At 44.3% G+C, this 27,883-nt stretch overlaps 2 protein-coding genes and 1 pseudogene across 3 annotated transcripts in view; all 3 read left to right on the top strand.

Moving 5' to 3' along the window:
* Window positions 1-1,755, top strand: part of PCBD2 (pterin-4 alpha-carbinolamine dehydratase 2) — a 73,763-nt gene extending 72,008 nt beyond the window's left edge. The window contains exon 4 of the mRNA XM_080672760.1: window positions 88-1,755. Coding sequence (XP_080528886.1) covers window positions 88-183 — 96 coding nt within the window. The 3' untranslated portion in view covers window positions 184-1,755. The remainder of the gene's footprint in view (window positions 1-87) is intronic.
* Window positions 358-27,883, top strand: CATSPER3 (cation channel sperm associated 3; the record flags this gene model as incomplete). The annotated part of the gene is made up of 8 exons (XM_080672759.1): window positions 358-1,191; window positions 11,129-11,282; window positions 21,057-21,296; window positions 24,259-24,441; window positions 25,326-25,466; window positions 25,768-25,887; window positions 26,715-26,872; window positions 27,778-27,883. The coding sequence occupies exons 1-8, from the start codon at window positions 914-916 to the stop codon at window positions 27,881-27,883; spliced, it is 1,380 nt and encodes a 459-aa protein (XP_080528885.1). The 5' UTR covers window positions 358-913.
* Window positions 16,964-17,407, top strand: LOC308250300 (large ribosomal subunit protein uL15-like; annotated as a pseudogene). The gene has a single exon. The product of its transcript is annotated as a large ribosomal subunit protein uL15-like (transcript).

Raw genomic sequence — 27,883 nt, 5'->3', positions numbered from 1 at the left:
TGCATAATAGATTGATTTCTGAACCACGAAAGAAGAATACCACGAGTCACAGGTCAGGGTTTTAAAAACTGCTTCTTTCTTTCTTAGGTCCAGATAACTCTCACCTCGCATGACTGTGGTCAGCTGACCAAAAGAGACGTGAAACTGGCCAAGTTCATTGAAAAAGCTGCTGCTTCTTTGTGATTTCTTTCAAAATGCTTGTAAAATCTTACACACATCTTAGGTGTAATGTACTTTGAGGGTAATTTACATGAAAAAATTACGCTGAAAATTTAGTTCACCTATATACCACATTTTGTAAAATCAGTGCTTAAATACAAAATGATTTAAATTTGAACCTGTGGTATTTTTCATTATATCTAAGTCACATATATAAGGCCAACCAACCGAGATAATTGTATTAATAATACAGCATTGAAAAAGAGAAGTAGCATTTTTAAAGACCGGGAATTGGGATGGAGGAGCATTCACACATTTTATAACCCAGAAATTCAAGTGATTATGTTGACTTCACAAATGCATTGTGTTAGAGAGTAGTTGTAAAGTACAAAAAGAATGATAAACTCTGTAGGTAAAGGGTTGTAACCATCTATAACAATTCTTAGGAAGTTAAAATGGATTCTTTAGCTGCTGTTATTAGATTACAAAGTCACAAAAATTGGGTGAGCTGTCTTTGTTTTATTCTTACTTTTCAGGCAGGCAGTTGAAGGAAGAGGACAAGTGTTTTGTCCAGAGCTTCCAGAACCTCTGACCTCTGAACTGAAGGTCTATAGCCGTTGAGCTAGAAACTACTTGGGTATTATCCAGTAACGAGCTGTATTTACTCCTTGTGTTAATGACAGGAGTAAAATGGAATATAAATAATCTATTATTTAAAAATTGCAATAACAGCATTCTTTGAAGGAACTCAGAAATGTACTTATTAATGAGCTTAGAATGTAGATTAAAAGAATGTATACATATATATTCATCCAAGGAACACGTGTTAATCTCTCGAAGCATTATTGTGGGAGGATTTATAGAGATCATCTTTGAAACCCAACTCACTTTAGAGGCCAGAAAATTCACTCTGCATTACAACAAGCAAACCTTCCCCAGCCTCCAGTTTGAGAAACTCTATGGGAACATGACAAGGAGGCTGAGCTCTCTGAAGCTAATTCCTGGCTGGTTCTGTTGGCCCAGCAGAGGCAGGTACAGTTTGCCCTGTGGCTATGGAGTGTGCAAGGAGGGGAGAAAAAGAAGGCCACCCAGGCTCTGTGCTGCCGGGAAATCCAGAGCCTGGGTGCTAGAATTTATGATTCTTAAAATTCTTTTAGAGGGCACTAACTGGTTTGGCTCAGTGGATAGCGTGTCGGCCTGTGGACTGAAGGGTCCCAGGTTCGATTCCGGTCAAGGGCATGTACCTTAATTGCAGGCGCATCCCCAGTGGGAAGTGTGCAGGAGGCAACTAATCGATGTTTCTCTCTCATTGATGTTTCTAACTCTCTATGCCTCTCCATCTCCTTCTCTCTTCCTCTCTGTAAAAAATCAATAAAATATATTAAAAGCCAAAACCGGTTTGGCTCAGTGGATAGAGCGTCAGCCTGCGGACTGAAAGGTCCCAGGTTCGATTCCGGTCAAGGGCATGTAACTTGGTTGCGGGCACATCCCCAGTAGGAGGTGTGCAGGAGGCAGCTGATCGATGTTTCTCTCTCATCGATGTTTCTGACTATCACTCCTCCTTCCTCTCTGTAAAAAATCAATAAAATATATTTTAAAAAATATATATTAAAAAAAATTCTTTTAGAGGAAAAGGGAAAGCTATGTGTTTTTATAAACTCTTATTTATAGATTTTGAGGAACTTTTATATGTTTTATTACCAAATATTTTAGCTCAGTACTTCAATTTTTTTACATGAGTTTTTAAACATGAAAAAATATTTTAAGAGTGAATAATACTGCCTAATACATGATGATGGGAGAAGATTTGACTTTGGATCAAATCTTTGGGTGGTGGGCACACAATGCAATATACAGAACTTGTAACATAGAAACCCACACCTGAAACCTATATGATCATACTAACCAATGTCACCCTAATAGACTTAATTTTTAAACAGTGAATAGTAAATTGAACTCTTATGTACTGATCACATAGATTTAGCAATTACCAATATTTTGCCCCAGTTACTTCATATAATCCCTCATTTCCTTTTTCTTTGCTAAAGTATTTCCCTGATAGCATTTCATTTTACCCCTACATCCTTCAGTAAATATCTCTAAAAAATGGTAATTTTCTTATATAAACCAGAATGCCATTATCACACTTAACTAAATAAACCATGATTTCTTGGTATTACCTAATGCCCGGGCAAAATTAATTGCCCTGAAGGTAAAAAATGTGGTTGGACAATAATTTTGTTCTAATCAGGATTTACATGAAGTCCATCCATTACATCTGGTTGTTGTGTTTTCTTAATCTTTCAATCTAGAGCAAGCAAATTCCCCTCCCTTTTCCCCAAACCCTTTCCCCATGTCATTGACTTATTGCAAAAACTCTGTCAGGGATCCTATAGAATATTCCACCTTCTGTATTTGTTTGTTCCCTTGTGCTATAATTGAACTTGTTTCACTGTACCCTGAATGGAAACCTTTTCCTATTTTGAACGTAAGTCTGAGAGGCTAAACTCATTGGCTGTTAACATATACCTATATAGCACACTAGAGAAAGCAGGATATGGCTCATAATTGCAGTGGTGAAGACCTGAGAATGCAGCTACTAATTAGCATCTACATGGAGGGTTGACATAAGGTTCATGTTAAGGTTGACACATCTGCTTGAACTCACAAACTTTACTATAGAGAATCAAAGGTCCCACATTAAGTCTATGGAAATACTCATTGTGGTAAATTCTAACAGAATGAATCCCCAGACTTGCTTCGAGTAACTGACATTTCAACTTGAAAGAGACATTGGCAAGGTTGGAGGCCCCCAAGTTTCCTTCTGTTCCAAATCTTTGTGTGATGGCACTGGTGTCTCTGATGTGATAAGTTTTGGTTTTCTTCCATTTTCTTTCTAAATGATCACTAGAGCAGAGAGGAGTTAAACAGACATGACCTATGACCCCTTCAATGACCTCCATAGATAACAAAGCAGGGCCAGCCTGAAATGAAAGTTATTTTCATAATGGTTACTTTCTGACATTAAAAAGATTTAGGAAATATTTGGAGACATAGACTAGGCATGGTTTTTTTGTTTTTGGTCTAGACAAAAAGCAGCAGCATGTATATTTTTTTAACACAAACATGAACTTTTATTAAAGTACTAGAGGCCCGGTGCATGAAATTCATGCACCTGGGGGCGGGGGTCCTTCAGCCCAGCCTGTGCCCTCTCGCAGTCTGGGACCCCTCGCTCCTTACAGCTTGCCTGCTTGTTGCTCCTTAGCACTGCTGCAGAGTCTGGAGAGGCTCCTGCCACCACTGCTGCGCTCGCCAGCCGTGAGCCTGGGTTCTGGCTGAGCGGTGCTCCCCCTGTGGGAGCGCACTGACTACTAGGGGGCAGCTCCTGCATTGAATGTTTGCCCCCTGGTGGTCAGGGTGCATCACAGCGACCGTTGTTTCATCTTTTGGTTGATTTGCATATTAGGATTTTATTATATAGGATTGGGGCTACTAGTGTTGGTATGAAGCAGTCTTTATACTGTCTAATTTAGCACTCAAAAATATACTGTTTGCACTTTGTAACTTCCAGTTTTGTAAAATTTCCTGTAGAGCAGCAAGAGCTGAAATAGGGCTTGACTTTAATATGTGAGATTTGTGTTTCAATGGCAGTTACTGGGGCTAGTTAAGGAATGACCCTTGGCCAGGAGACTTGAGTCACCAAGCTGCCATGCCTGCTAACTGCTGGCTTGCCCTGCTGTGTGCAGCTGGGGTGGTGCTGCCCAAGTCGGGCAGAGTGTGAGTTGCTGCTGAAGAGCAGAAGAGGCCCCCTTTGGCTTCTCATCCCAGGATGCCCATGTATCCATGAGAAGGTCTGAGTGGTTTCAGTAAACCCTAATAAGCTTGTCACCTCTGACTCCATTCACCAGCTGGAGTTCCATTCCCAGATGAGATGTTTTCATCAGTGACTTCAGAAGCACATTTGGCTGTGGATGCCGAGGAAATCCCTAAGCAGAGATTTTTCTGTTGGAAGCAGTGCACTAAGGACAACTGGGCTCTTCTCTGCTGCTCTCAGCTGGCCATCATTCCTCACCCCTCCAAGCATCATGAAGAATTTTTTTTTTAATTTAATAAATCTTTATTGTTCAGATTATTACAATTGTTCCTCTTTTTTTCCCCCCATGGCTCCCCTCCACCCGGTTCCCACTCCACCCTCTGTCCTTACCACTCCCCCCCCCCCACTGTCCTCATCCATAGGTATACGATTTTTGTCCAGTGTCTTCCCGCATCTCCCACACCCCATTCCCCCCGAGAATTGTCAGTCCACTCCCTTTCTATGCCCCTGATTCTGTTATATTCACCAGTTTATTCTGTTCATCAGATTTTTTATTTTTAGATTTACTTGTTGATAGACATGTATTTGTTGTTCATAATTTTGTTGTTCATTTGATTTTTAGATTTACTTGTTGATAGACATGTATTTGTTGTTCATAATTTTTATCTTTACCTTTTTCTTCTTCCTCTTCTTAAAGAATACCTTTCAGCATTTCATATAATACTGGTTTGGTGGTGATGAACTCCTTTAGCTTTTTCTTATCTGTGAAGCTCTTTATCTGCTCTTCAATTCTGAATGATAGCTTTGCTGGGTAGAGTAATCTTGGTTGTAGGTTCTTGCTATTCATCACTTTGAATATTTCTTGCCACTCCCATCTGGCCTGCATAGTTTCTGTTGAGAAATCAGCTGACAATCGTATGGGTGCTCCCTTGTAGGTAATTAACTGTTTTTCTCTTGCAGCTTTCAAGATTCCCTCTTTGTCTTTTGACCTTGCATTTTAATTATGATGTGTCTTGGTGTGGTCCTCTTTGGATTCCTTTTGTTTGGGGTTCTGTGCGCTTCCTGAACTTGTAAGTCTTATTTCTTTCACCAGGTGGGGGAAGTTTTCAGTCATTATTTCTTCAAATAGGTTTTCAGTATCTTTCTCTCTCTCTCTTCTTCTGGCACCCCCATAATTTGGATGTTGCTACTCTTGAGGTTGTCCCAGAGGCTCCTTACATATCTTCAAATTTTTGGATTCTTTTTTCTTTTTGCTTTTCCGGTTGAGTGTTTTTTGCTTCTTTGTATTTCAAATCTTTGACTTGATTTTTGCGTTCCTCTAGTCTGCTGTTAGGTCTCTGTATAATATTTTTTATTTCAGTCAGTGTATGTTTAATTTCTAGTTGGTCCTTTTTCATATCCTCGAGGGTCTCACTAAATTTATTGGCCTTTTCTAGGAAATTCTTGAAAAACCTTGTAACCATGGTTTTGAACTCTATATCCAGTCGTTTGTTTTCCTCCATTTCTTTCATTTGTGATCTGTTTCTTTGTCTCCACATTTTTGCTGCTTCCCTGAGTTGGTAGAGTAGCTTTGTGTGGTAGGTGTCCTCTAGGGCACAGTGGCTCAGCCTCCCCAATTACCTGAGGTGGACACTCTTGGTGCACCCCTTTGTGGGCTGTGTGTTCAGCCTTGTTGTAGTTAAGTCTTGATTGTTGTTGGTATCACTGGGAGGAATTGACCTCCAGGCCAATTGGCTATGAAGATCAGCTGTGTCTACGCTGGGAGAACTTCTGTGCTGGAGACACTCCTATAAGACAAGACTTGCAAAATTGCAAAAGCCTCTGTGTTCAGCTTGGATGGGGCGGAGTTTCAGGGCGGAGCAGACAGCCTTGGTTTCCCTTCAGCCCTGCCCTATGAGGCCCCTGGTTCTCAGTGTCCCGTGGTAATTGCTGCAAGCACTTCTGAGAGAAAGCCGCCCTCGAGTTTTGCCCGCTGCCAGACAGCCCAGTTTCTCCCCGAATGAGTCGGGGTTCCCAGAAACTTGCCTGGAACTGGAGTTCAGTGCAGTCGGGAGCTTCTGTCTCCCTCCCGCTTTAGGAAGCCAGCCACGCACTCAGCTGCCCGTTCACTCAGCAGTCAGTCCTCTCTGCGCACGCGCGCCTCCGGACCTCTGCCTTTCGCAGCTCCCGAGTTTCGGTGTGCTTTCTCTTTTCCTGACTGTCCAGATTCCCTCCAAATGAGTCTGGTTTCCCAGCGTTTTGCCTGGGACTGGAGTTTCAGTGCAGTCAGGAGCTTCCTTCTCCCTCCTGCTTTAGAAAGCCAGCCATGCACTCAGCCGTCCGTGCACACAGCCACCCGTCCTCTCTGCATGCAAGTCTCCATACCTCAGCCTTTTGCAGCTCCTCTGAGTCTCAATGTGCTTTCCTCTTCTAGTTGTAGAATTTCCACTCAGCCAGCTTTCCTGTGGTTCTGGATGATGTTTGTTTTGTCTTTTAGTTGTAGTTTTGATATTGTTGTGTGAGGCAGCAGTTTAGGTGTTTACCTATGCCGCCATCTTGGTTTCTCCTTATGAAGAATTCTTTACATTCTTATTCTCTTCTTCGTTTCTCCATTGCTTTGGTGCTGAAAAAGGGAAGGCATAAAGTGTACTATTGGGGTTTCTGGAGATGGAATTCCACTATGCTCAGCTACTTGAGTGAGCATAGGATCTCTGGTGCCATTCATTTGTATATTCATATAGCACACACTTACTGAGGGCCTTCTGTATGCCCCCAATGGGATTTGGCACATTGATGTATTGGGGCAGGTGGAGACAGACATGATTCAGGCTCTCTCTGAGCAACTGTTCTAGGAATCCACTGTAGGGATGTTAGGCAGGAGCCCAGAAGGCATTAGGGGGCATATGACCAAAGGAGTCAGTAAGAGGAATAGGAGGAGCTGATCCCTGAGGGAGAGAATGTAAACTGAAAAGATGAGACTAAAGTTTGAATCTTGGGACATTAATCAAAATGAGTCTTAAAACTTGATTGTTGATTTTGTTGTTGTTGTTGTTTTGTTAATCTTTACCCGAGGATATTTTTCCACTGATCTTTTAGAGTGTAAAAGAGAGGGAAAGGCAGAGAGAAACATCGATGTGAGAGAAACACATTGATTGGTTGCCTCCCACACATGCCCCGACCAGGGCCCAGACAAGGTATGTGACCTTGACTGGAATAGAACCCAGGACCCTTTGGTCCACAGGCTGATGCTCTGTTCACTGAGCCAAACTGACTAGGGCTGACTGTTGATGATTTTAAATGGAAATATTGAGTAAATAGGATGTTATTTCTCAGTTTAGTATATGGGTTGCCTACAAGAGTACTTTTCTACAAGGAATGGTCATATACACTTGTTTTAGAACACCCGGGACAGCGGAGGTGGTAGGTGGTCACCTTCTTTTCTTGTGGCCTAAGAACTTGGGTTTCCAGGAATTTGACTAATTTAGCCACTGAAGATTTAGTACAACAGCTACCCAGATCCCTTTGTCTTGATTTTCCTTAAAAACCAAAGAGGATAGGAGAAGGCAAGCAAGGGAAATATATTAATCCCAAGAATTGAACAGAGCAAAAAATTCTGTTGCTCTTGTACCTAAAACATCTTCCCATAGGCTCATCCCTTACACTCTAGGTCAGCCGTGGGCAAACTACGGCCCACGGGCCGGATTCGGCCCGTTCGGCTGTTCTATCTGGCCAGCGGAGCCGAAAGAGCGGAGGGTTCTCTTGCTCTCCCCACTGCTCCTTCACCAGCAGCAGTGTTAACATGGCAACGTCGGGAAACACGGCCGCAGCGCCTTCTTCTGAGTGGGCGGGTTTATATCCGCCCATTCAGTAGAAGGAACAACCTCTCAATCTTCCAGAGGCTCCTTGTAATGCCCGCAGACGCGTCCCCCGACATCACCCTGGGAATGCGTAGACACGTTATCGTGGTGATGTAGGGAGACACGCCCCTGGAGAGCACAGTTTCAGAGCATTAGCTAAAAAGGAGACCAACAACACTGTTTCCACTGAAGTTGATGTTTTAAAGACCAATAACCTTTCAACCCAGTCTACATTGCCATCTACATATACGTCCTGGGCATAATTTGGAAGTTGCACTAAAGAAAATGTTTAATTTACTGTTTACACATTTTGTTCTTTTCTATTTGTTTTAGTTTTAAATTATTTTATTATATTTAAGTTTAATTTGAAAGGCTTTTGTACCTTTCCTTTGTTAGGCAATTTTATTTTGCCTTTGCCATCTTCAATATAAGGTATGTTATTGTGCTATGATTCCTCCATTTTTTGAAGTTTCAAATTATAATAGTGTTTACATTCTTCTTGTTAAAATGTTTGAAATGAATAAAACTATTGAAATAAAAAAAAAAAGACCGTACCCTTTTATGTAATGATGTTTACTTTGAATTTATATTAGTTCACACAAACACTCCATCCATGCTTTTGTTCCAGCCCTCCGGTCCAGTTTAAGAACCCATTGTGGCCCTCGAGTCAAAAAGTTTGCCCACCCCTGCTCTAGGTGGTTCATATGTGTACATTCCATGCCCCCAGTTAGCCTTTGTTTCGTAGGTTCTAGCTCCAAACCTATCAAAACTGCCTTGCCCTTCCAGGTGTTTCCAGTGCTGTGCACTTGCTCTTAGAACCCTTGCTTTCCCCTCTTCTATCACCCCTCCTTATTGTAACGTAATACTAAGGATCTTCATCTGTCAGATCAGAGTACTTTGTGAAGAAGAAGAGGTTTTCATCTGGCCTATCTCCGGTTCCCGGGTTTTAGCCCAGAACTTCACAATTGCAGTGTGCTCACAACTTTTTTGCTGAGCTGAGGTGCACAGTGTCCTTGGGAAGAGAGGATCTGTGGATAGATGGGCTGGGGAGCTTGCCCTTCCAGGGGCCTGCGGACTAGTCATGTACTGGAATGCCCAACAATGACCTCATAAAGCAAGGATTCTCCTCGTGGATCCTTCTCTGAGGTCTCTGGAGTCTAGATGCCAAGGAAATTCCTAACAGATATTTTCTGTTAGATGACAAAAGCGAGGAATAAAAATTGAACATTTGGAAAATGTCTCAACATTTATATCAGATCCGCCCAAGGGTCATTTCCAGTACCCTGTTGGGTAATGCATCGATGTTCTGTGCAAGACTCAGGACAATTCAGTAAATATTCTCTCTTTCTGTTGCTTATTAAGAAATGTGCAATAGCAGTGGTAACAGGGTGCTGGTGCTCAGCCTTTCCCACAGGCACATCCACTTCTCAGACTGAGGGGCACGTCCTCGATAAGCTGGTTTCTCTGCCTGGTGAGGTTTCATGAAGGCTCGGCCAAACATTTTCCTTCTTTGGCTGTAGAATCACGACTGGCTGGTCAAGTCAAATATTCAGTCACGCTCTTATTTGGCCTGTAGACGGAATGAGTAGTTTGACTTCATTTTGTCTTTTTTTGTTAGCTACTGTGTTAGATAATTTGAATGCTTTTTTTGGGTAATTGACCATATCTCACATCAGATAAATTGAATGTCTTGTTTTTATACAATATAAAAGTATTATATATATTCTGCATTTTTTTTACTGTTGTGAGAATGTGTTCATTTGTTATATATAATGAAAAGAAAGTTATACTCAGAGAAAAATTGCAAAGCACAGGTAAATATAAACAAACAGAAAAAAGAATCACCTACAACCTCACCACTATCAACATTTTGGCATATTTCCTGCCAAGTTTTCTTCTACCCATTTTTGTACAGTTGTGATAATTTTGAGTAGAGAATTTTATATCCTGTTTTGTTTTCATGTTAATTTTTTTTTATTGATTTGAGAGAAAGAGAGAGAGAGAGGTAGGTAGATAGATATGGAATTGACTTGTTGTTCTACTTATTTATGCATTCTTTGGTTGATTCTTGTATGTGCCCTGACCGGGGATCAAACCTGCAACCTTGGTGTATTGGGACAACACTCTAACCAATTGAACTACCCAGCAAGGGCTGTTTTTGTGTTTTGCTATCCAGTGGATCATAAACATTTTTCTAAATCATGGAAAATGGAAAGACATATTTTAGTATCTGTATAATATTTCCTGAGATGGATATGCTATAATTTACTTAACCAGTTCTTTTTGTTAGACTTTTAAATCATTTCTAAGTTCTCACTACTGTAAATAATGCTGGGATAAACACACTTGGCCCACGTCACTGCTTGCATTTTATTATTTATTTATTTATTTATTTAAAAATATATTTTATTGATTTTTTACAGAGAGGAAGAGAGAGGGATAGAGAGTTAGAAACATCGATGAGAGAGAAACATCGATCAGCTGCCTCCTGCACACCCCCTACTGGGGATGTGCCTGCAACCAAGGTACATGCCCTTCACCAGAATCGAACCTGGGACCCTTCAGTCCGTAGGCCGACGCTCTATCCACTGAGCCAAACCGGTTTCGGCTCACTGCTTGCATTTTAGATTGTATTCTTTTGGGGTAGATTCCTTGGGTCAGAGGATAGGAACAGTTCTAAGGCTTTTCAGAAAAGTGTGAATTTACATTCCCCCTAGCAGTTTTTAAAAATACTCCAACACACTATACTATTGCCAGCATTAAATATTATCATGTTTAAGACTTTGCTAATTTTATAAACAAAAATAATAGTTTTACTTAATTTCCATCTCCCTGACTAGTAGTGCTGCTGAACATTTTGGGGAAAGTTCATTGGCATTTGTATTTTCATCATTGATTTTTAAGCACCTGTCTGGGTGATTATTTGATTATTACCTGTTTTCCTTACAAGACTGACAGTATTTAGTTTTGCTCATTTTATACCTCCAGTGCACACTGTAATGTCTGGCATGTAGTAGGAACTCAATAAAAATGTGTCAAATGAGTAAATAAAGATGATGCTTTGTTTGTTTGAGAAGGAGTGGTTACCATTCTGTTTCAGAGGTCCAGGGAGAAAGAACTGGGACACTGAGTGAGGATAGTGATCATCATACATATTTCAGTGGTCATTCATCCAGTATTTCATTGCAATTTTAAAGTATATATAAACTTATATTCATAGAAGGGGGAAAGCAGACTAGTCCCTACAAAAAGCTATTTATTCTTTGAGGATCTCGCTGTGTTGTGAGGTAATCATACCTCTTATTCAACTTTTTGACAGGAGGAAAGATACTCAATGTCAGGCATTTGTGAAGAGATTCTTAAGAAGTCAACTGTTTAAGATAATTATGATTAGCACCATCTCAATTAATGCCTTTTTGCTGGTCTTGTGGACTGATTATAAAACAAGGTACAACTTGTTCACACTTTTTGAGGTAAGCAGACCAAATGATCCTTTTTTTTCCTTTCTATTTCACCTGTTTTAATTCTGAAAATGTTATACAGTTTTTAAGGTATTTTGTCAAAGAAAATTTTCTGTAGGAAAATTCTAAGTGCTTTTAAAATATGCTCTAAAATCTAGGAAGATGGTGGCAGTGGTGCCATGGTTTTTTAATTTCCCTGAATCCCCTCTTAAAAAAGATAGAGCAACCAAATAGCAAAAGCAAAACCCATGGGCAGCATTTGCATCGAAACTAGTTAACAAGGTATCATTACAAAGAGCCACAATTGTACAGTATTAGCCTTGGTGGCAGAGGAAGCAGTAAGAAGCAACTTGTCACATACAGGGAATTCTCAATGAGATTAGTAACTGAATTCTCAGAAACTCTGGAGGTCAGAAGGCAATGAAATGACATATTTAAAATACTGAAGGAAAAATATTGTCAATTAAGAATTTTATATCCAGCAAAACCGTCCTTCAAAAATGAAGAAAAAAATCAGGACATTCCTAGATAAATAAAAGCTAAAGGAGTTTGCTGCTAGTAGACCTGTTCTACAAGAAATAGTAAAGATAGCTTTCTAGGTTGAAATGTAACTAGACAGTAACTTAAGCCATATGAAGAAATAAAGAACACTAAGAGTAATTATATAGGTAAATATAAAAGCCAGTATTATTGTAGTTTGGGTTTGTAACTTCTTTTCTACGTGGTTTAGAATATAAATGCATAAAACAATAGTTATAGATTAATGGGCACACAATTCTAAAGATGTATTTTGTGACAACAAAAAGGTGGGGATGGAGCTATCTAGGAACAGTATCTATACATATAAAAGCCCAGCGACCATTAAGGTGGAACGACCGGTCACTGTGATGCACACTGACTACCAGGGGACAAATGCTCAATGCAGGAGTTGCCCCCTGGTGGCCAGTGCACTCCCACAGCAGGAGCGCCACTCAGCCAGAAGCCGAGCTCACGGCTGGTGAGCGCAGCAGTGGTGGTGGGAGCCTCTGCCACCTGCGTGGCAATGCTAAGGAGTGGCAAGCCAATGTAAGGAGCAGCGAGCCAAGTGGTAAGGAGCAAGCAGGCGGGCAGTAAGGAGTGGCGAGCCAAGCAGTAAGGAGTGGGCAGGTGGGAGGTAAGGAGCGAGTAGGTGGCAGTTAGGAATGAGGGGTTCCGGATTGTGAGAGGGATGTCCTGGTTTAGGCAGTCAGACATCCCTGAAGGGTCCCAGATTGCGAGAGGGCCAGGCTGAGGGACGTCCCCTTACCCCCCGTGCATGAATTTCGTGCTTCAGGCCTCTAGTTGTTATATATTATTGAAGCTAAGTTTGTATTAATTTAAAATAGATTGGTTATAAATTTAAGAGGTTAATTGTAATCCTGAGGGTAATCACCAAAAAATAAAGATATACAGACAAACAAATGAGAAAGGAATGAAAAAAAAAATCAAACACAAAAGAAAGCCATAATGGAGGAACTGAGGAACAAAAAAGATGTGACATATATAAAACAATAGCAAAATGGCAGAAATATTTTCTTTCTTATTAGTAATTACCTTAAATGTAAATTAAACTCTGAAATTAAAACAGAATGGAGCACCAAAAAGTCCACATATATGCTGTCTCCAAGAGGTTCACTTGAGATGCAAATATATAAATAGGTTGAAAGTGAAAGAATGAAAAATATCTCATGCAAAAGGAAACCAAAAGAGAGCTGAGTTGGCTATAATAACATTAGACAAAATAGACTTTAAGGCAAAAACTCATACAAGAGGCAAAGAAGGACAGTGTATATTGAAACGGGTCAGTTCATCAAGAAGATATGTTTTCTCAAGTACATATTGGGAATTATTCAGTCTAGACCAGTATGGTACAGGCATAGGATAGACCAAGACCTATGGAATAGAATTGTAATTCTAGACATAAATCAACTATCTATGGCCAATTGATTTTTTCCAAGGTGCCAAGACCATTCACTGGGAGGAAAAATAGTCTCTTCATCAAATAGTGCTGGGACAACTTGATATCCACATACAAAAGAGTAAAGTTGAAGCTCTATCTCACACCCTATATAAAAATTATCTCAAAATGGATCAACATCTTAAATATAAAAGCTAGAACTCTTTAAAAAACAACATAGGGATAAATCTTCATGACCTTGAATTTGGCAATGGATTCTTACACACCAAAAGCATAGGTAACAACAAAAAAAGATAATTTAGACTTCATCAAAACTGAAAACATTTGTGAATCTAAAGACACTATCAAGAGTGAAAAGATAACCCACAGAATGGGAGAAAATACTTTCAAATCATATATCTCATGAGGGGTTAATATCCACAATATATAATGAACTTCTACAATTCAACAATCTAAACAACCCAATTCAAAAAATGGGCATGGAGCCTGGCCTGCATGGCTTAGTGGTTAGAGCATTGGCCCGAGTGATTCTGCATCAAAGGCACATACCTGGGTTGCAGGTATGATCTCTGAATCTGGTTGGGGCATGTGGCAGGAGGCACGTGCTCTGACCAGGCTGGGGATTGAACCTGCAACCCAGGTACATGCCCTTGACCGGGAATCAAACGTGAGACCCTTCTGTGTGTGGGCTGGTGCTCTAACCACTGAGCACACTGACTAGGGCTCAGTGGTGAAACTTCAGCAGTATTCCCTTTAAAGGTGTACTCAGTAATTATTGATAAGATTTGTATTAGACTTTTAGCCAATTCTATATAATAAAGAGGTAATATGCAAATTGACCCTCACACCCTCACAAGATGGCTGCCTACGACCAGGCCAGCAGGAGATTAGTGAGAGACAACCAAATGACTGAACAAGCAGGCTGCGTGGGGCAACCAGGCCTGCAGGGGGGTTAGTGAGGGACCACCAAATGACTGAACAGCAGGCTGTGTGAGGAGACCAGGCCAGTGGCGGGGGGGGGCGGGGCTGTGAAGGGTGACCAGGCTGGCAAGTGGGGCAGTTGGGGGTGACCAGACAGGTGGGGGGGGCAGTTAAGAGCGACCAGGCCGTTGGGGGGTTGCAGTTGGGGGCAACCAGGCTGGTATGAGGGGCAGTTGGGGGTGGTTAGGCTGGCAGGGGGGGCAGTGAGGGGCGACTAGGCCAGTGGGGGAGGCATTTGGGGGCAACCAGGTCAGTAGGGGGGCCAGTTAGGGGCGACTAGGCCGGCAGGGGGGCAGTTGGGGGTGACCAGGTTGGCAGGGGGGCCAGTTAGGGGAGACTAGGCCAGCAGGGGGGCAATTGGGGGCAACCAGGTCATCAGGGGGGGCAGTTAGGGGTGACCAGGCCGGTGGGGGAGGCAGTTGGGGGCAACCAGGCTGGCGGGGGGGGGGCAGTTAGGGGTGATTAGGCCAGCACACAGAGGCAGTGAGGGGCGATCAGGCCGGCGGAGGGGGGTGCGGCGGCAGTGAGGGGTGACCAGGCAGGCAGGTAGGTGAGCAATTAGGAGCCAGCGGTCCAGGATTGTGAGAAGGATTTCTGACTGCTGGTTTAGGCCTGATCCTGGGGCCTAAACTGGCAGTCAGACATCCCCTGAGGGATCCTGGATTGGAGAGGGTGCTGGCTGGGCTGAGGGGAACCCCCCCAACCCCTGTGCATGAATTTCGTGCACCGGGCCTCTAGTGTATAATATAAGAAAAAATGAAAAGCATTAAGGATTAGAAAGTTTTTAAAAAGTTGTCATTATTTACAGGTGATATGATTTCTTATAGAAATCCTAAAAGAATTGGAAAAATTATTAATAAAGTTAATAAGTAAATGAGTCTAGCTAGTTTGCTGGATATATGATTACTAAACAAAATTAAATATATTTAATATATGAGCAAAAGAAATAGCACTCCTAATAACAAAATATAAAAACTATTTAGAGGCAAATCTAATAAAAGATTAGTGTGATCTTTAAGGAGAAAAAAATAAAAACATATAAAGGTTGTTAAAGAAGACACAAAGAAATGGAAAGATATGTCAGATCATGAATAAGGCTCAGTTTCTTTTTTTTTTTTAATATATTTTATTGATTTCTTACAGAGATGAAGGGAGAGGTATAGAGCGTTAGAAACATCGATGAGAGAGAAACATCGATCAGCCGCCTCCTGCACACCCCCTACTGGGGATGTGCACGTAACCAAGGTACATGCCCTTGACCGGAATCGAACCTGGGAACCTTCAGTCTGCAGGCCCATGCTCTATCCACTGAGCCAAACCAGTTAGGGCAAGGCTCAGTTTCTTAAAGATGTAATTTCCCCCAATTAATCTATAAAATAAGATTAAGAAGTCTGGCAGGATTTTTTATGGGATGTCAAAAGTTGATGGTAGAATTCAGATAAAAGAATGAAAGACAAAGGAAAACCAAGGTGATTTTGAAAGGTAAAAGGGAGGCTTGATAGATTAGATTTTTTGAGATAAAGCTTCAGTGATTAAGGCAGGATAAAGATGCAGGGATAGACAAATAGACCAATAGAATAGGAGAGAGTACACAAAACAGACCCTGGCCTTTCTGGAGACCAGGTACCCTCAGATGGCACTGCAGATGAGGAGTGCAAGGATAGACTTCATTAAGTGGTATTAGGATGATTGATTGTGCATATGGAGGAAAAATACAATTGAATCCCTACTTCACAGCACACAAGGCTGGATTAAAGACCTAACTTGAAAAGTACAACTTTAAAATGTCCAGAAGAACATATAAAACACACACATACACACACACACATATGACCTGAGGACGAAAGGTGTTCTTTTTTAAAAAATAAATGTTTTTATTTATTTCAGAAAGAGGTAGGGAGAGGGAGTGAGAGAGAGAAACATCAATGATAAGAGAGAATCATTGATCGGCTGCCTCCTGCATGTCCCCTACTGGGGATTGAGCCCACAACCCAGGTATACCAGGAATCAAACCATGACCTCCTGGTTCATAGGTCAGTGCTCAACCACTAAGCCACACCGGCTGGGTGAGGAAAGGTATTCTTAAAATACAAAATATATAAGCCATGAAGAAAAAGGTTGGTTAATTGGAGTCCATTAAAATTTTAAACTATTCATCAAAAGATCATTAAAGAGGTGAAAAGATAAATCAGTGTAGATGATATTTGCAACACCTATAACAGGTAAAGGATTAGGACTAAAAATACATGAAATATTGATTATCTTCCAAATCAATAAGAAAAAGGCAAAAAAATCCAGCAGAAAATTTGGCAAAAGATTACAAACAGGCAATTTATAATTTAAACATAAAAAATGTCCAACTTCATTAATAATTAGAGAAATGGCAATTAAAATGAAAAATAAGCCCTGGCCGGTGTTGCTCAGTAGATAGAGTGTTAGCTCACGTACAAAGTGTCTCGGGTTTGATTCCCAGTCAAGGGCATGTACCTGGGTTGCAGGTTCCATCCCTGGCCTAATCTGAACAAGTGCAGGAGAAAACTAATCATTGTGTCTTTCACATTGATGTTTCTCTCTCTCTCTTCCCCTTCCTCCCTCCCTCCCTCCCTCCCTCCCTCTAAAAATGAATGGAAAAAATATCCTCCAGTGATGATCAACAAAAACAAACAAAAAAATAAGATGCCATTTCATATTCACCAGACTGACAAAAATTAAGAAGTTCGTCAGTAAGAAGTGTTGGTAAAGATGTCAAATAAGTTCTTGCAGCTCGGCCACCAACATGCCATCCAGACTGAGGAAGACCCGAAAACTTCGGGGCCACGTGAGACACAGCCACGGCTGCATTGGCAAGCACAGGAAGCACCCAGGGGAGCGAGGTAATGCTGGTGGCTTGCATCATCACAGGTTCAACTTCGACAAATATCACCCACGTTACTTTGGGAAAGTTGGTATGAGGCATTACCCCTTAAAGAGGAAACAGAGCTTCTGCCCAACTGTGGACTGATAAACTGTGGACCCTGGTCAGTGAACGGACACGGGTAAATGCTGCCAAAAGCAAGACTGGAGTTGCTCCTATCATTGATGTGGTGCGATCGGCTACTACAACATTCTGGGGAAGGGAAAGTTCCCAAAGCAGCCTGTCATTGTGAAGGCCAAGTTCTCCAGCAGAAGAGCCGAGGAGAAGATGAAGGGTATTGGTGGGGCCTGTGTCCTGGTAGCTTGAAGCTATATGGAGGGAAGTTCATTAAAATGTCCACAAGTAAAAAAAAAAAAAAAAAAAAAAAGTCAAATAATACGAACATTGCTGATATTAAATTGATACAATAGCTTCAGAAACCAATTGGGCAACATTTAGTGAAGTTGAAGATGCTCATATCCTATAACCCAGTAATTCCACTTCTAGGTGTATAACGGAGAAACTTTACGTATGTGTACAATAAAATGTACAAGAATTGCTCAAACATTTTGTACTATTGTACTGTTTGCAATAGTGAAAAATTATAAACTAAATATCACTCAATAGGAACTGGATAAATATAAATAAATGGTAGTATTTTCATAAGTGGAATTCTTAAATAGTAGTGAATCAATAAGCCAGGTTTATACATATCAACATGGATGAATCTCATAAACATAATTTTAAATGAAAGATAAAACACCTTTCCGAAGAATACTTTGGTGTATGTGCTATTCATGTAATGCATAAAATACAAAACGATACAATATATTTTTAGGGAAACACATGTGGTAAAGGTATAAAATGCACAAGCATGACACACTCCAGATTTTCAACAGGATTACCTTCGTGGGAAGGGTAGGGGACCTGAACAATGAAAGGTAAGGCTTTGTTTCTTAAGCTGGGTGGTAGTACACGGTTGTTCATTATATTATTCTTTATACCTTTTTGTGTATCTTAACTATTACGTTGTATTTTTTTAAAAGTAAATGATTGCAATGTGGAGACCACAAATATAAGTATGCAGGACAAGTAAAAACACCAGCTGCCTTAATGTTATCCAAATGGGTAGTTGTGGCTAGAGTTATAGCATCTGACATATGTGTAAAAGGTGGTATATCTCAGAAATATTTCTATTTCCTTCCAGACACTCTCTCTAGCCCCTTTCAATCTAATCCAACCCAAACTCATCTCAGTTAAAGGCACCCCAGTATCTCTGCCTGAAACACTGGTCTTCCTTGCCTACTCTCTTCCCTATGCATCCTTGAGTCCATCAGCAAGTCCCCTCAGCACCACCTACAGAAGACATACAGAATCTATCATCTTCTCCACACTTCACACTGTCCCTCATCAAATCCAACAAACCTCCTCTCTTGCCTATATGACTGCTAGAAATAATTCTAATATCCATCACCTTTTCCCTAACTCGCTTCCCAGTCGCCATGTTTGCCAGCTGCCCCACAGTATCTTTTCAACTGAGATCTCTTAAAAATGTAAATCAGATCAGATCACTCTCTTGCTCAAAACCCTCCAAGGCTGAGATTAAAATTCAGAGCCCTCACCAGCCTGCAAGGCCCTCCCTCCATGGCCTGCGTTTCCTGCCCTGCTCGTCCGTTCCATTCTAGCCATGCTCACTTTGCAGTTCCTGTAACAACCCCTTCCTCACCTTAGGGCTCCGGTGTTCACCCTTTGGTGAGCTTCAGTGGGGCCTCCACTCACCACCTTTTCTAAAATAGTTGCCACAACTGCCCCGCCCACACTGGACCAGTCCCTCTATCCCCTTTGGCTGTTTCATTTTCCTTCCTATCTGCTGTAATATTATATATGAATTTGTTTAAACACTTATTTCTGTCTTCACTACCAGACTGTAAGCTTCCTGTGGGCTAGACATTTTCTGTCTTATTCATTGTTGCATTCTCTAGTGCCTGAATGGTACTTGCTTGGCACATGATAGATGCTCAATCAAAGCTTCTTCAATGAATGAATGAATGCATTGATGATAGGGCAAAACTTAGATGATTTCAAAAAGTACCTTTTGGTCCCTGGCCAGGTGGCTTGGTTGGTTGGAGTGTTGTACCATACACCAAAAGGTTGCAGGTTTGATTCCTGATCAGGGCACATACCAAGGTTGTGGGTTCAATCCCCACTCGGGGAGCATACAGGAGGCAGCCAATCGATGTTTTTCTCTCACATTGATGTTTCTCTTTCTTTCTCTCTCTCTCTCAAATCAATTAAAAAAATAAAGAATGTACCTTTTAGTAAATATAGCACAGCAAAAGAAACTATCAACAAAACGAAAAGAGAGCCTGCTGTATGGGAGAACATATTTGGCAATGATACATCTGATAAAGGATTAATATCCAAAATATATAAGGAACTCATACAACTTAACAAAAGGAAGACAAACAATTCAACTAAAAAATGGGCAAAGGACCTAAATAGGTACTTCTCCAAAAAGGACATACAGATGGCCAAGAGACATATGCAAAAATGCTCACAGTCACTAATCATCTGAGAGATGCAAATCAAAATGACAATGAGGTGCCATCTCACACCTGTCAGAAATGGCTACCATTAACAAATTAACAAATGACAAGTGCTGGTGAGGATGTGGAGAAAAGGGAACCCTAGTGCACTGCTGGTGGGAATGTAGACTGGTGCAGCCATTATGGAAAACAGTATGGAGTTTCCTCAAAAAATTAAATATGGATCTGCCATTTGACCCAGTGATCCCACTTCTAGGAATATATCCTAAGAAACCCGAAGTACCCATCAGAAAGAATGTATGCACCCCCCTATGTTCATAACAGCACATTTTACAATAGCTAACATCTGGAAACAGCCCAAGTGCCCATCAGTAGATGAGTGGATAGAAAAGCTGTGGTACATTTATACCATGGAATACTATGCAGCAGTAAAAAAGAAGACTCTCTTACCCTTTGAGACAGCATAGAGGGACCTGGAGAGTATCATGCTAAGTGAAATAAGCCAGTCAGAGAAAGATAAGTATCACATGATCACACTCATTTGTGGAATCTAAGTAACAAAATAAACTGATGAACAGAGTGGATCCAGAGACTTGAAGCATGGAACAGAGTGTGGAATCTTAGAGGGAATTTGGGGGAGGGTGGGAGGTAATCAACCAAAGACCTTGTATGCATATATGCATAACCCATGGACACAGATAATAGGGTGCTGAAGGCCAGGGGCGGAGGGGTGGGGGTGGGGGCAGGCTGAAGGGGGTTAATGGGGGAAAAAGAGGGACATATGTAATACTTTCAACAATAAAGAATTATTTAAAAAAAATAAAAGTTGAGATATGCAAAAGACAAAGAAAGAAATAAAAATGTGACTTTTAGTAAATATAAAGCCACTGGAATTGTAGATGCATAAGAACTTGAATAAGATTATTTCATAAAGTATAAACATGGAAAGAAGGCAGCATATTCTTTAGAAACAGATTAGTTAACTGGTGTGTAAGTATGTGATTAAATAGATTAATATGAGGAGATGTGCATTGCATCTGTATATAGAAGTCTGGATATTCAGGTTGGCCAGGAGACTCTTGAGACCTTTTCTTTGGGAAACCTTACATTCAGGGTGCTCATCATGTTGCTTTGCCTCATCCTGGGGCCTCTCTAGTCATTCAGACTGTCGGTCAGTCAGTCTTTCCCAAGTATCCTGGGTCAAACCTAGCACCAGGTTTCAGACCGGGGGGCAGGGAAGACATAAGGAGAAGGAAATCAGGCACACTGTGTGTGTACTGTGTGTCAGGGACGCTACCTGGATCTCTCTCTCTCATGTGGGTGACTTAGGAGCCCCTACCCCCGGCCAGCACACACCTGGTTGGGTGGTCCAAGCAAGGAGAGGGTCAGGACTATAGATCTGACCCCCCCAAACCTTGCCACTTCTGCAGGTCTCAGAGGTCATCTTTGTGGCCATATATAGTGCCGAGTTCTATATGAAGCTCTACGTGGACCCCATTGACTTCTGGAAGGACGGCTACAACCTGCTAGACTTGACGATTATCATCGTTATCTCAATCCCCTATGCTCTCCGCAAGATCAAGGGCAAGCACTACCCTCACCTCAAGATTGCTAATGGCATACAGTCTCTGCGCATCCTCAAGCTTATCACCTACAGCCGGGGCATCCGGGTGAGTGACCTGGGAGTGTGTGGTGAGTGACCTGGGAGTGTGTGGTTCCTGGAGTGCAGGTGACAGGGTCTATCTGCCCACCAGCCCCTGATGAAATAATAATTGTGCTCCTATCATCCAGTTATTGAGTCCTACTATATGGCAAGTTGATCATTACTGAGATTATCTCAGTTAATCTTAAAACAATTGTAGGAAAGGTATTATTAGCCCCATTTTATCGATAAAGAAATTGAGGCCCCAGGTCACTCAGCAGGTGATGCCAGAGACTGGAAAGGTGTGTTTGCTCTAGAGGCCACCTGGCCTTACCCTCTCTCCCGTGCTGCAAGGTGGACCATCTTCTCATGGCACAGACTCTTCAAACTACATGCCCAGGGGCTCCAACTTTCTGGTAGCCTGTTTTCCCCAAACAGCTACAAATCTGCTGCTGCTTTTGATGGGAACAGTCTCATTACTTGGTTCAGGTGGCTCCTGCAGCGCTGCTCCTGCTGAGAAGGGGTGACCAGCCTTTCCTTGGCTCAGAAGGTTTCAGAACAAATCTCAGAGCTGACCCAAGCATACCCTTAGTATTCCGCCTGGATGCAGGATGTTTGCCCTGGCTCGGCACCCAGTGTCCACGCTTCTCCAGGAAGGGGCTGGTTTGGACCTACTTGACCAGTTAGGGTATGTAAGCCTGTTTGGCTGAGAAATCACTTCCAGCCTAGCCTGTGTGTCTGTCCAGGGCCTAGGCCTGACACTCAGGGACCCCAGTCCTAGGTGGAGAAGAGGAGAATGTTAAAGGGCTCCCCCTGCCACAGGGCCCCAGTCATTCATTCCTTGCCCTCACATAGTCACACACATGTATGTGTTCCCTCCCAAACAACATAGTTCAGCCCTCCTCCTTGTGGTGAAGCTTTTGGGAAGAGGTGTCTATACCCCCAGACCCCACTTCCTTATCTGGCATTTATGCCCTGGCTTCTTCCCTTCACTCGAAGTAGCTAGTCTCTCTGAGCTTACCAACAACTTCCTTGTTGCCAAGTCCACTGGCCATTTCCCTTGGCATCCTTGTCCCTGCCTCTTCTTGGTTTTCCTCCTAACACTTGGGCATGACTTTTGGGTACATATTTCCTTCGCCTGGCTCCTAAGTGTTGTTTTCTAAGGACTATATCCTGAGTTCTCCTCTTTGCATATTTTTTTGGGGTGATCTTTCCCACTTTTCAGGAGTCTTTACCTGCCCACATCTCTCTCTTTGACCTTCAGACCCAACTGCCTCCTGGGCATCTTGCATGTCCCTCAAACTCAACATGTCTAAACTAGAAGTTATCACTCTCCCCCACCCCCACTCTGAGATCCCAAACCTTGGTGCCTCCTCCTCTATTTTATCTTTTGCTGAAAGGCACCCCTCCAACCCTATTCAACTTCCAAGTAATAAATTTGAATGTTAGCTTTGATTCCTCTCACCCAAAGTCCTGTTGTATGGCCTCCTAAATAGTTATTGACTGTTTTCATCCCCGTAGTCATCATTTTTTCTCCATCACTATCCATCCACCTTTACCTGAATTCCTGCAATGACTTCCCACATTACTGAGAATTTTGGATCAGAAATGTCCCAGCAGCTGGGGGAATCTCTAAAGTGCACGTCGTGTTAGGACGCCCTTCCTTTGGAAACCTGAGCCTGGCTCCCCTTGCTTGTAGTTTAGAGGCAGACCCAGTAATTGACCTGGAAGTGGGGATGGGAGTATCTAAGGTGCTGGGCATTGGAGTCGAAGTGTAGGTTCAAGAGTAAGGTGGGTGGCCAGGAGAGAAAACTGGGAGGTAAGTGCCGGGTCGGGGGCACCAAGGGAGGAGGGTCTAAAGTGGTGCAAGGGTCGCTGGAGATGAGGAAGTCAAGCAACTAGGAGACCTGGGGGATAGTGGGTATCCATAGAGATGCTGAAGGCCCCCAGGATGGCAGCAGGATGGGGTGGAGCCTGGGGGAGAGATTTTGAGACACGGGGTGGAGAGGGAAGCTGGAAGGTTTGCCCTGCTCAGAAGCAGGGGCTTTGTCCATGGAGGCAGAGGCTCCGAGGACAGGGCAGAGGGTGGCCTCCTGCATCAGGTCGTGGGGGACAGGCAGACTCCCTTGAGAGGGCTGGTGAGGAGTGATGTCCTCAGGCAAGAGAGGGTCCTCTGGGGAGGCCATGGAGTGAAGGTGGTGGCATGAGGCAAAGGTCTTGAGAGATGGGCCCATGTTCTGCCACTGTATTGGAGTGTGACCCTGGCCAAGCCCTTTTCTTTTCTGAGCCTCTGACCCCTCATCTTGATGTGGGAAGAATGATAACACTTACTTATCTTGAAATGATGTCTGTGACAGCGTCTATGTAGGTGAACATGTATTGAGCGCCTACTACATGCAAGACCCTGGGTCACGAAGAATGAATGATGAGGAGCTATGCACGGTGCTCCCCAGCAGGGGGCAATGTAGTGGGAGGTGAGATGAAATTCACAAGACAGAGACTTGCCTGGGAAATGGGACCCAGAAAGAATGGGAAGCCACCTTCCTCTCAGCCCTCTTTATTCCCACTACCTGAGTGGCTCTCTCTTCTTCCTGGGCCTGAAAGAGCATTCAGGGCTGGCCCTTAGGGAGAAGCAGGACACCTTGGGATGACCATGAAACTAGGCAGGCGTTCAAGTGGCTGATGGGGAGACTACCCAGACCTGAGGCAGCACATGATCTGCCCATAGATGACAGAGAGTGGAGGCCAGGCATTGGTCCAGCCCTCAATCTGGGCAGAGCTCCCCTCCCTCCTCCACTCCTTTCCCCTCCCTCCCTTTCCCTTCCATCTCTCCCTCCCTCCCTTTCCCCTCCATCTCTCCATCCAACCATTGGTGGAGCATCTACCACATGCAGACAGGGCACTGGATGCTGGGGACAGCTGTGGTCTGGGCAGACTGGACCTCTGCCCCTGAGCCCCACCCCGCCTGCAGCCTGTGCCTCTGCTTGCAGACGCTCATCACGGCCATTGGGCAGACATTCTACACTGTGGCCTCTGTGCTCATCCTGTTCTTCATCCTGATGTACATCTTCGCTATCCTGGGCTTCTGCCTGTTTGGAGCTCCAGATAAGGGTGACCTGAAAAACTGGGGGAACCTGGCTGTGGCCTTCTTTACCCTCTTCAGCTTGGCGACGGTACTGTGTTTGGGAACAGTGGTGGGGGAAGGGGCCTTGAGAAGGGAATGTCAGCTAGTGTGAGTGTGTGGACATTCTGGGCTTCCTGTGGGGCCTTTCCCATGTTTGGACACTTCACTGGGCTGGGGAAGCCGAGGCAGAAACTACTGCCCTGGCCAGGGGTCCCTCTCTGTCTCTAATCTTGTGACTCCCTAGAGCCGTGGTCGGCAAACTGTGGCTCGCGAGCCACATGCGGCTCTTGGGCCCCTTGAGTGTGGCTCTTCCACAAAATACCACGGCCTGGGCGAGTCTATTTTGAAGAAGTGGCGTTAGAAGAAGTTTAAGTTTAAAAAATTTGGCTCTCAAAAGAAATTTCAGTCGTTGTACTGTTGATACTTGGGTCTGTTGACTAATGAGTTTGCCGACCACTGGTCTAGAGCATTCCCATTTGTCTCACAGGGTTGTAAAAATTTCAGTTCTCAAAAGACGATTCATTTGGATTAAGTTTAATTTAGAAGTGAAACCCATGTCACATAGCCTTTTTGAAACAGACTGTCACAAATCCACCCAAGTCTAGAAGTCTGGACTCTGTTGGGCTCTGGAAAGACTGGAGTCTATCGAAGAAGGCCTTGGCAGAGAGGCCGTGTCTTTTGGGAAGGATGGGAAGCCTTTTGGAGAAGACCCCCAGGGCACCTTGGCCAGAAGTGCCCCCACCCAGTGGTGCCCTGTACCACCAGGCCCCCCATCTGCACTGGACTCAGTGGATTGGGGATGTGTGCTAGGGGCTGATATGGAGGAAGTGACAACGTCCATCTAGTGAGGTGAGGGCTCCCCTAAGGTAGGTGAGCAGGAGGCTTAACACCACTAGGCCTTGACACTTGGCATGCCTTCCCCTGCCCGAGCAGGTTGATGGCTGGACAGACCTGCAGCAGCAGCTGGACGACAGGAATTTTATTCTGAGCCGAGCATTCACCATCATCTTCATCTTGCTTGGCTCCTTCGTCTTCCTCAGCATGTTCGTGGGTGTGATGATCATCCACACCGAGGTGAGGCTGCATGCGTAAGGATTGGGGGTCGTCTTTGGTGTGACAGGCGGGGCTGTGGGCCAAGTCTCCAGGGAGGACCTGAGCTCTCTCTCTCCTAAAGCGGAGGGGAGGTGGCCAGGTGGGCATGAGCGTGGGAAGTCACTGCAGCTGCATTGGCAGCTTGAGTTGGGGGCTGGCCCTGTATGGAGGGTTCCTCCTGCTAAGGGGTCTGAGCAGCAGTGCAAGGCTAGGGAAGAAGAAAGACGGGGCGGGGTGGTATGCAGTGGGAGCCCTCACTTTCCCTCGTCACCCCACTCTCCAGAACTCAATCAAAAAGTTTGAGCGGGAGCTGATGCTGGAGAGGCACATGACACTCATGAAAGAGAAGCAGGTGATCGTGAAGCGGCAACAGGAGGAGGTCAGCAGGCTGATGAAGACACAGGTAAGTGATCTCCACAGGCAGGTGGGCAGCACCTTCATGGACAGTCAGGACTGAAGCAATGGCCAAAAAAACGGGAGTGGAAGGTGGCCTCAGGCATCTGTGGCCTTAGGTGAGGCAGGTAATACCTCCTGTATTTTCCAGAATCAAGCTTTATTTCCTGTACGTTTGTATTTCTCTGGACCTGTGAATGTGGAGTGCTGTGGTTACAATAGTATTTCCCTCCTTCCCCGGCAGAGCTGCTCTGCTGGGCCTTGGCCTGGAGTGCTCTTATTACTGAGGCCTCACTGGGCGCCAGGCAGGCACGGCCCCCGTCCTCTGCATGGGTGAGGCCCTGACAGGTGTTCCAAACCTGGTTTTCTAAACCGAACAAGAATGAGCACAACAGGCTGGAGATTTTGTCAGGCATGATACAGCTGTAAAGGGCTGGGCGTCTTCTCTTTTTAGCCCAAGTGATCTGAGCTCCCTACGTGGAGTCCTGGTGCTCTGCCAGGTCCTGAGCTGGACTCTGCCCTTCTCTCCCCACATGGTCAGCACCTCCCTCCTCAGCCTCTGCCCTGAGGCAGAGACATCTGCCTTTCTTGACTGTGTTCAAGGTTAGTTCAGGGCAGGTGAAGCTATGCTGAACCCCACTCTGGCTCTCACCGGTCCCTTTCTGTGTCACCTGTTCTCAGTGATGGTAGCTCAGGAGGTCCCTCGGTCAGAGTCCAAGTTCAGATAGGGCCAGGGTCAGTCCTCCGCCTGGGCCCCTTGTGGAGAGTCCCCAGGTGTCTGTACATTTGAGAGTCACCTCCTCCTTGTCACTGATCTCTCTATGCCTCCCTCTCTAGGCAAATGTTGACTACAAAAGTTTTAGTGAGCTGGTGGAGAACTTCAAGAATACCCTGCAGCACACTGACCCCATGGTCTTGGATGATTTTGCCACTAGCCTGCCCTTCATCGACATCTATTTGTCCACTCTGGACAACCAGGACACTACGATTTACAAGTCAGTCCCAGCACCACTGACCTAGCCCTAGGGTGCCAGGATTTTCCTGGTCTCACTTCCTTGAGGGCAGGGCCATGCCAGGTGCCCTAGGAAAGCAAGTGGGCAATGGCTGGACAGAGCCAGGCCCTTCGTGGGGTACAGGGTTCCATGTATGCACAGGGGCTGGGCTGAGGTGTGGACAGGCCCATGGCTGGGGGACTCTGCCCCCTGCCCCTCCCCAGCCTGCCCTGGCCTGCATTTAAATGCTGGCTCCTTGGACTCTCCAGGCCCTTCCTCACTAACCCTTTCTCAGGGGCAGAGGAAAGAGCTGAGGCTCCTGGCCTGGTTCTGCTGGGCCTTCCTCTGTGACTCTGGGTAAGTCTCTGCCCCCTTCCCCGCTGCCTCATGACGGGCTGCTGGGCTGATTCTATGGAAATGAGAGCCTGGCCTGGCCCAGCGCTGTGCTCCGTGCAAGTTAGGTGGGGTTTTACTGGCATTACTGCCAGGAAGGGGACCTTGGCATGGGCATTAAGGAGCCACCTTGGGCTCTTGAACAAGGAGGGACAGGATTAGCTTGGCTTCTTGACAGATGTCTCCTGGAGGGCTTTGTGGACAGGAGGAACTAGAAGGAGGGCATCAGGGAACGCCCACCTTGGCCCAGAGTGGACCAGGCAGGGTCTGGTCTTCTCTGCAGTCACCACACAGAGCCCAGGAGTTTATTGTCCCCAACCTGACTCATGCAGTGAAATAACTCCATCCAGGCCACAGGTGGAATGGCAGACCTGGGTTCTGGTCCCTGGCTGGGCTCTAAAGCCCTTGCTCTTTCCTGACCCCACACCTGCTAGGGGTGGTGAGTGCCAGGTGCAGGGAGCCCGGTGGCATAGAGCCCGCCCCTGCGCTCAGGCCCTCTCCTGCCCCACTTGCAGGCTCCAAGAGCTGTATTACGAGATTGTGCACGTGCTGAACCTGATGCTCGAAGACTTGCCCCAGAAGAAGCAGTCGCACTCCTTAGCAAAGATTGACGAGAAGTAG

The sequence above is a fragment of the Plecotus auritus genome, assembly GCF_963455305.1.
Source record: "Plecotus auritus genome assembly, chromosome: 6".
Lineage (NCBI taxonomy): Eukaryota > Metazoa > Chordata > Mammalia > Chiroptera > Vespertilionidae > Plecotus > Plecotus auritus.
This window is presented reverse-complemented; position numbering and strand designations above follow the sequence as displayed.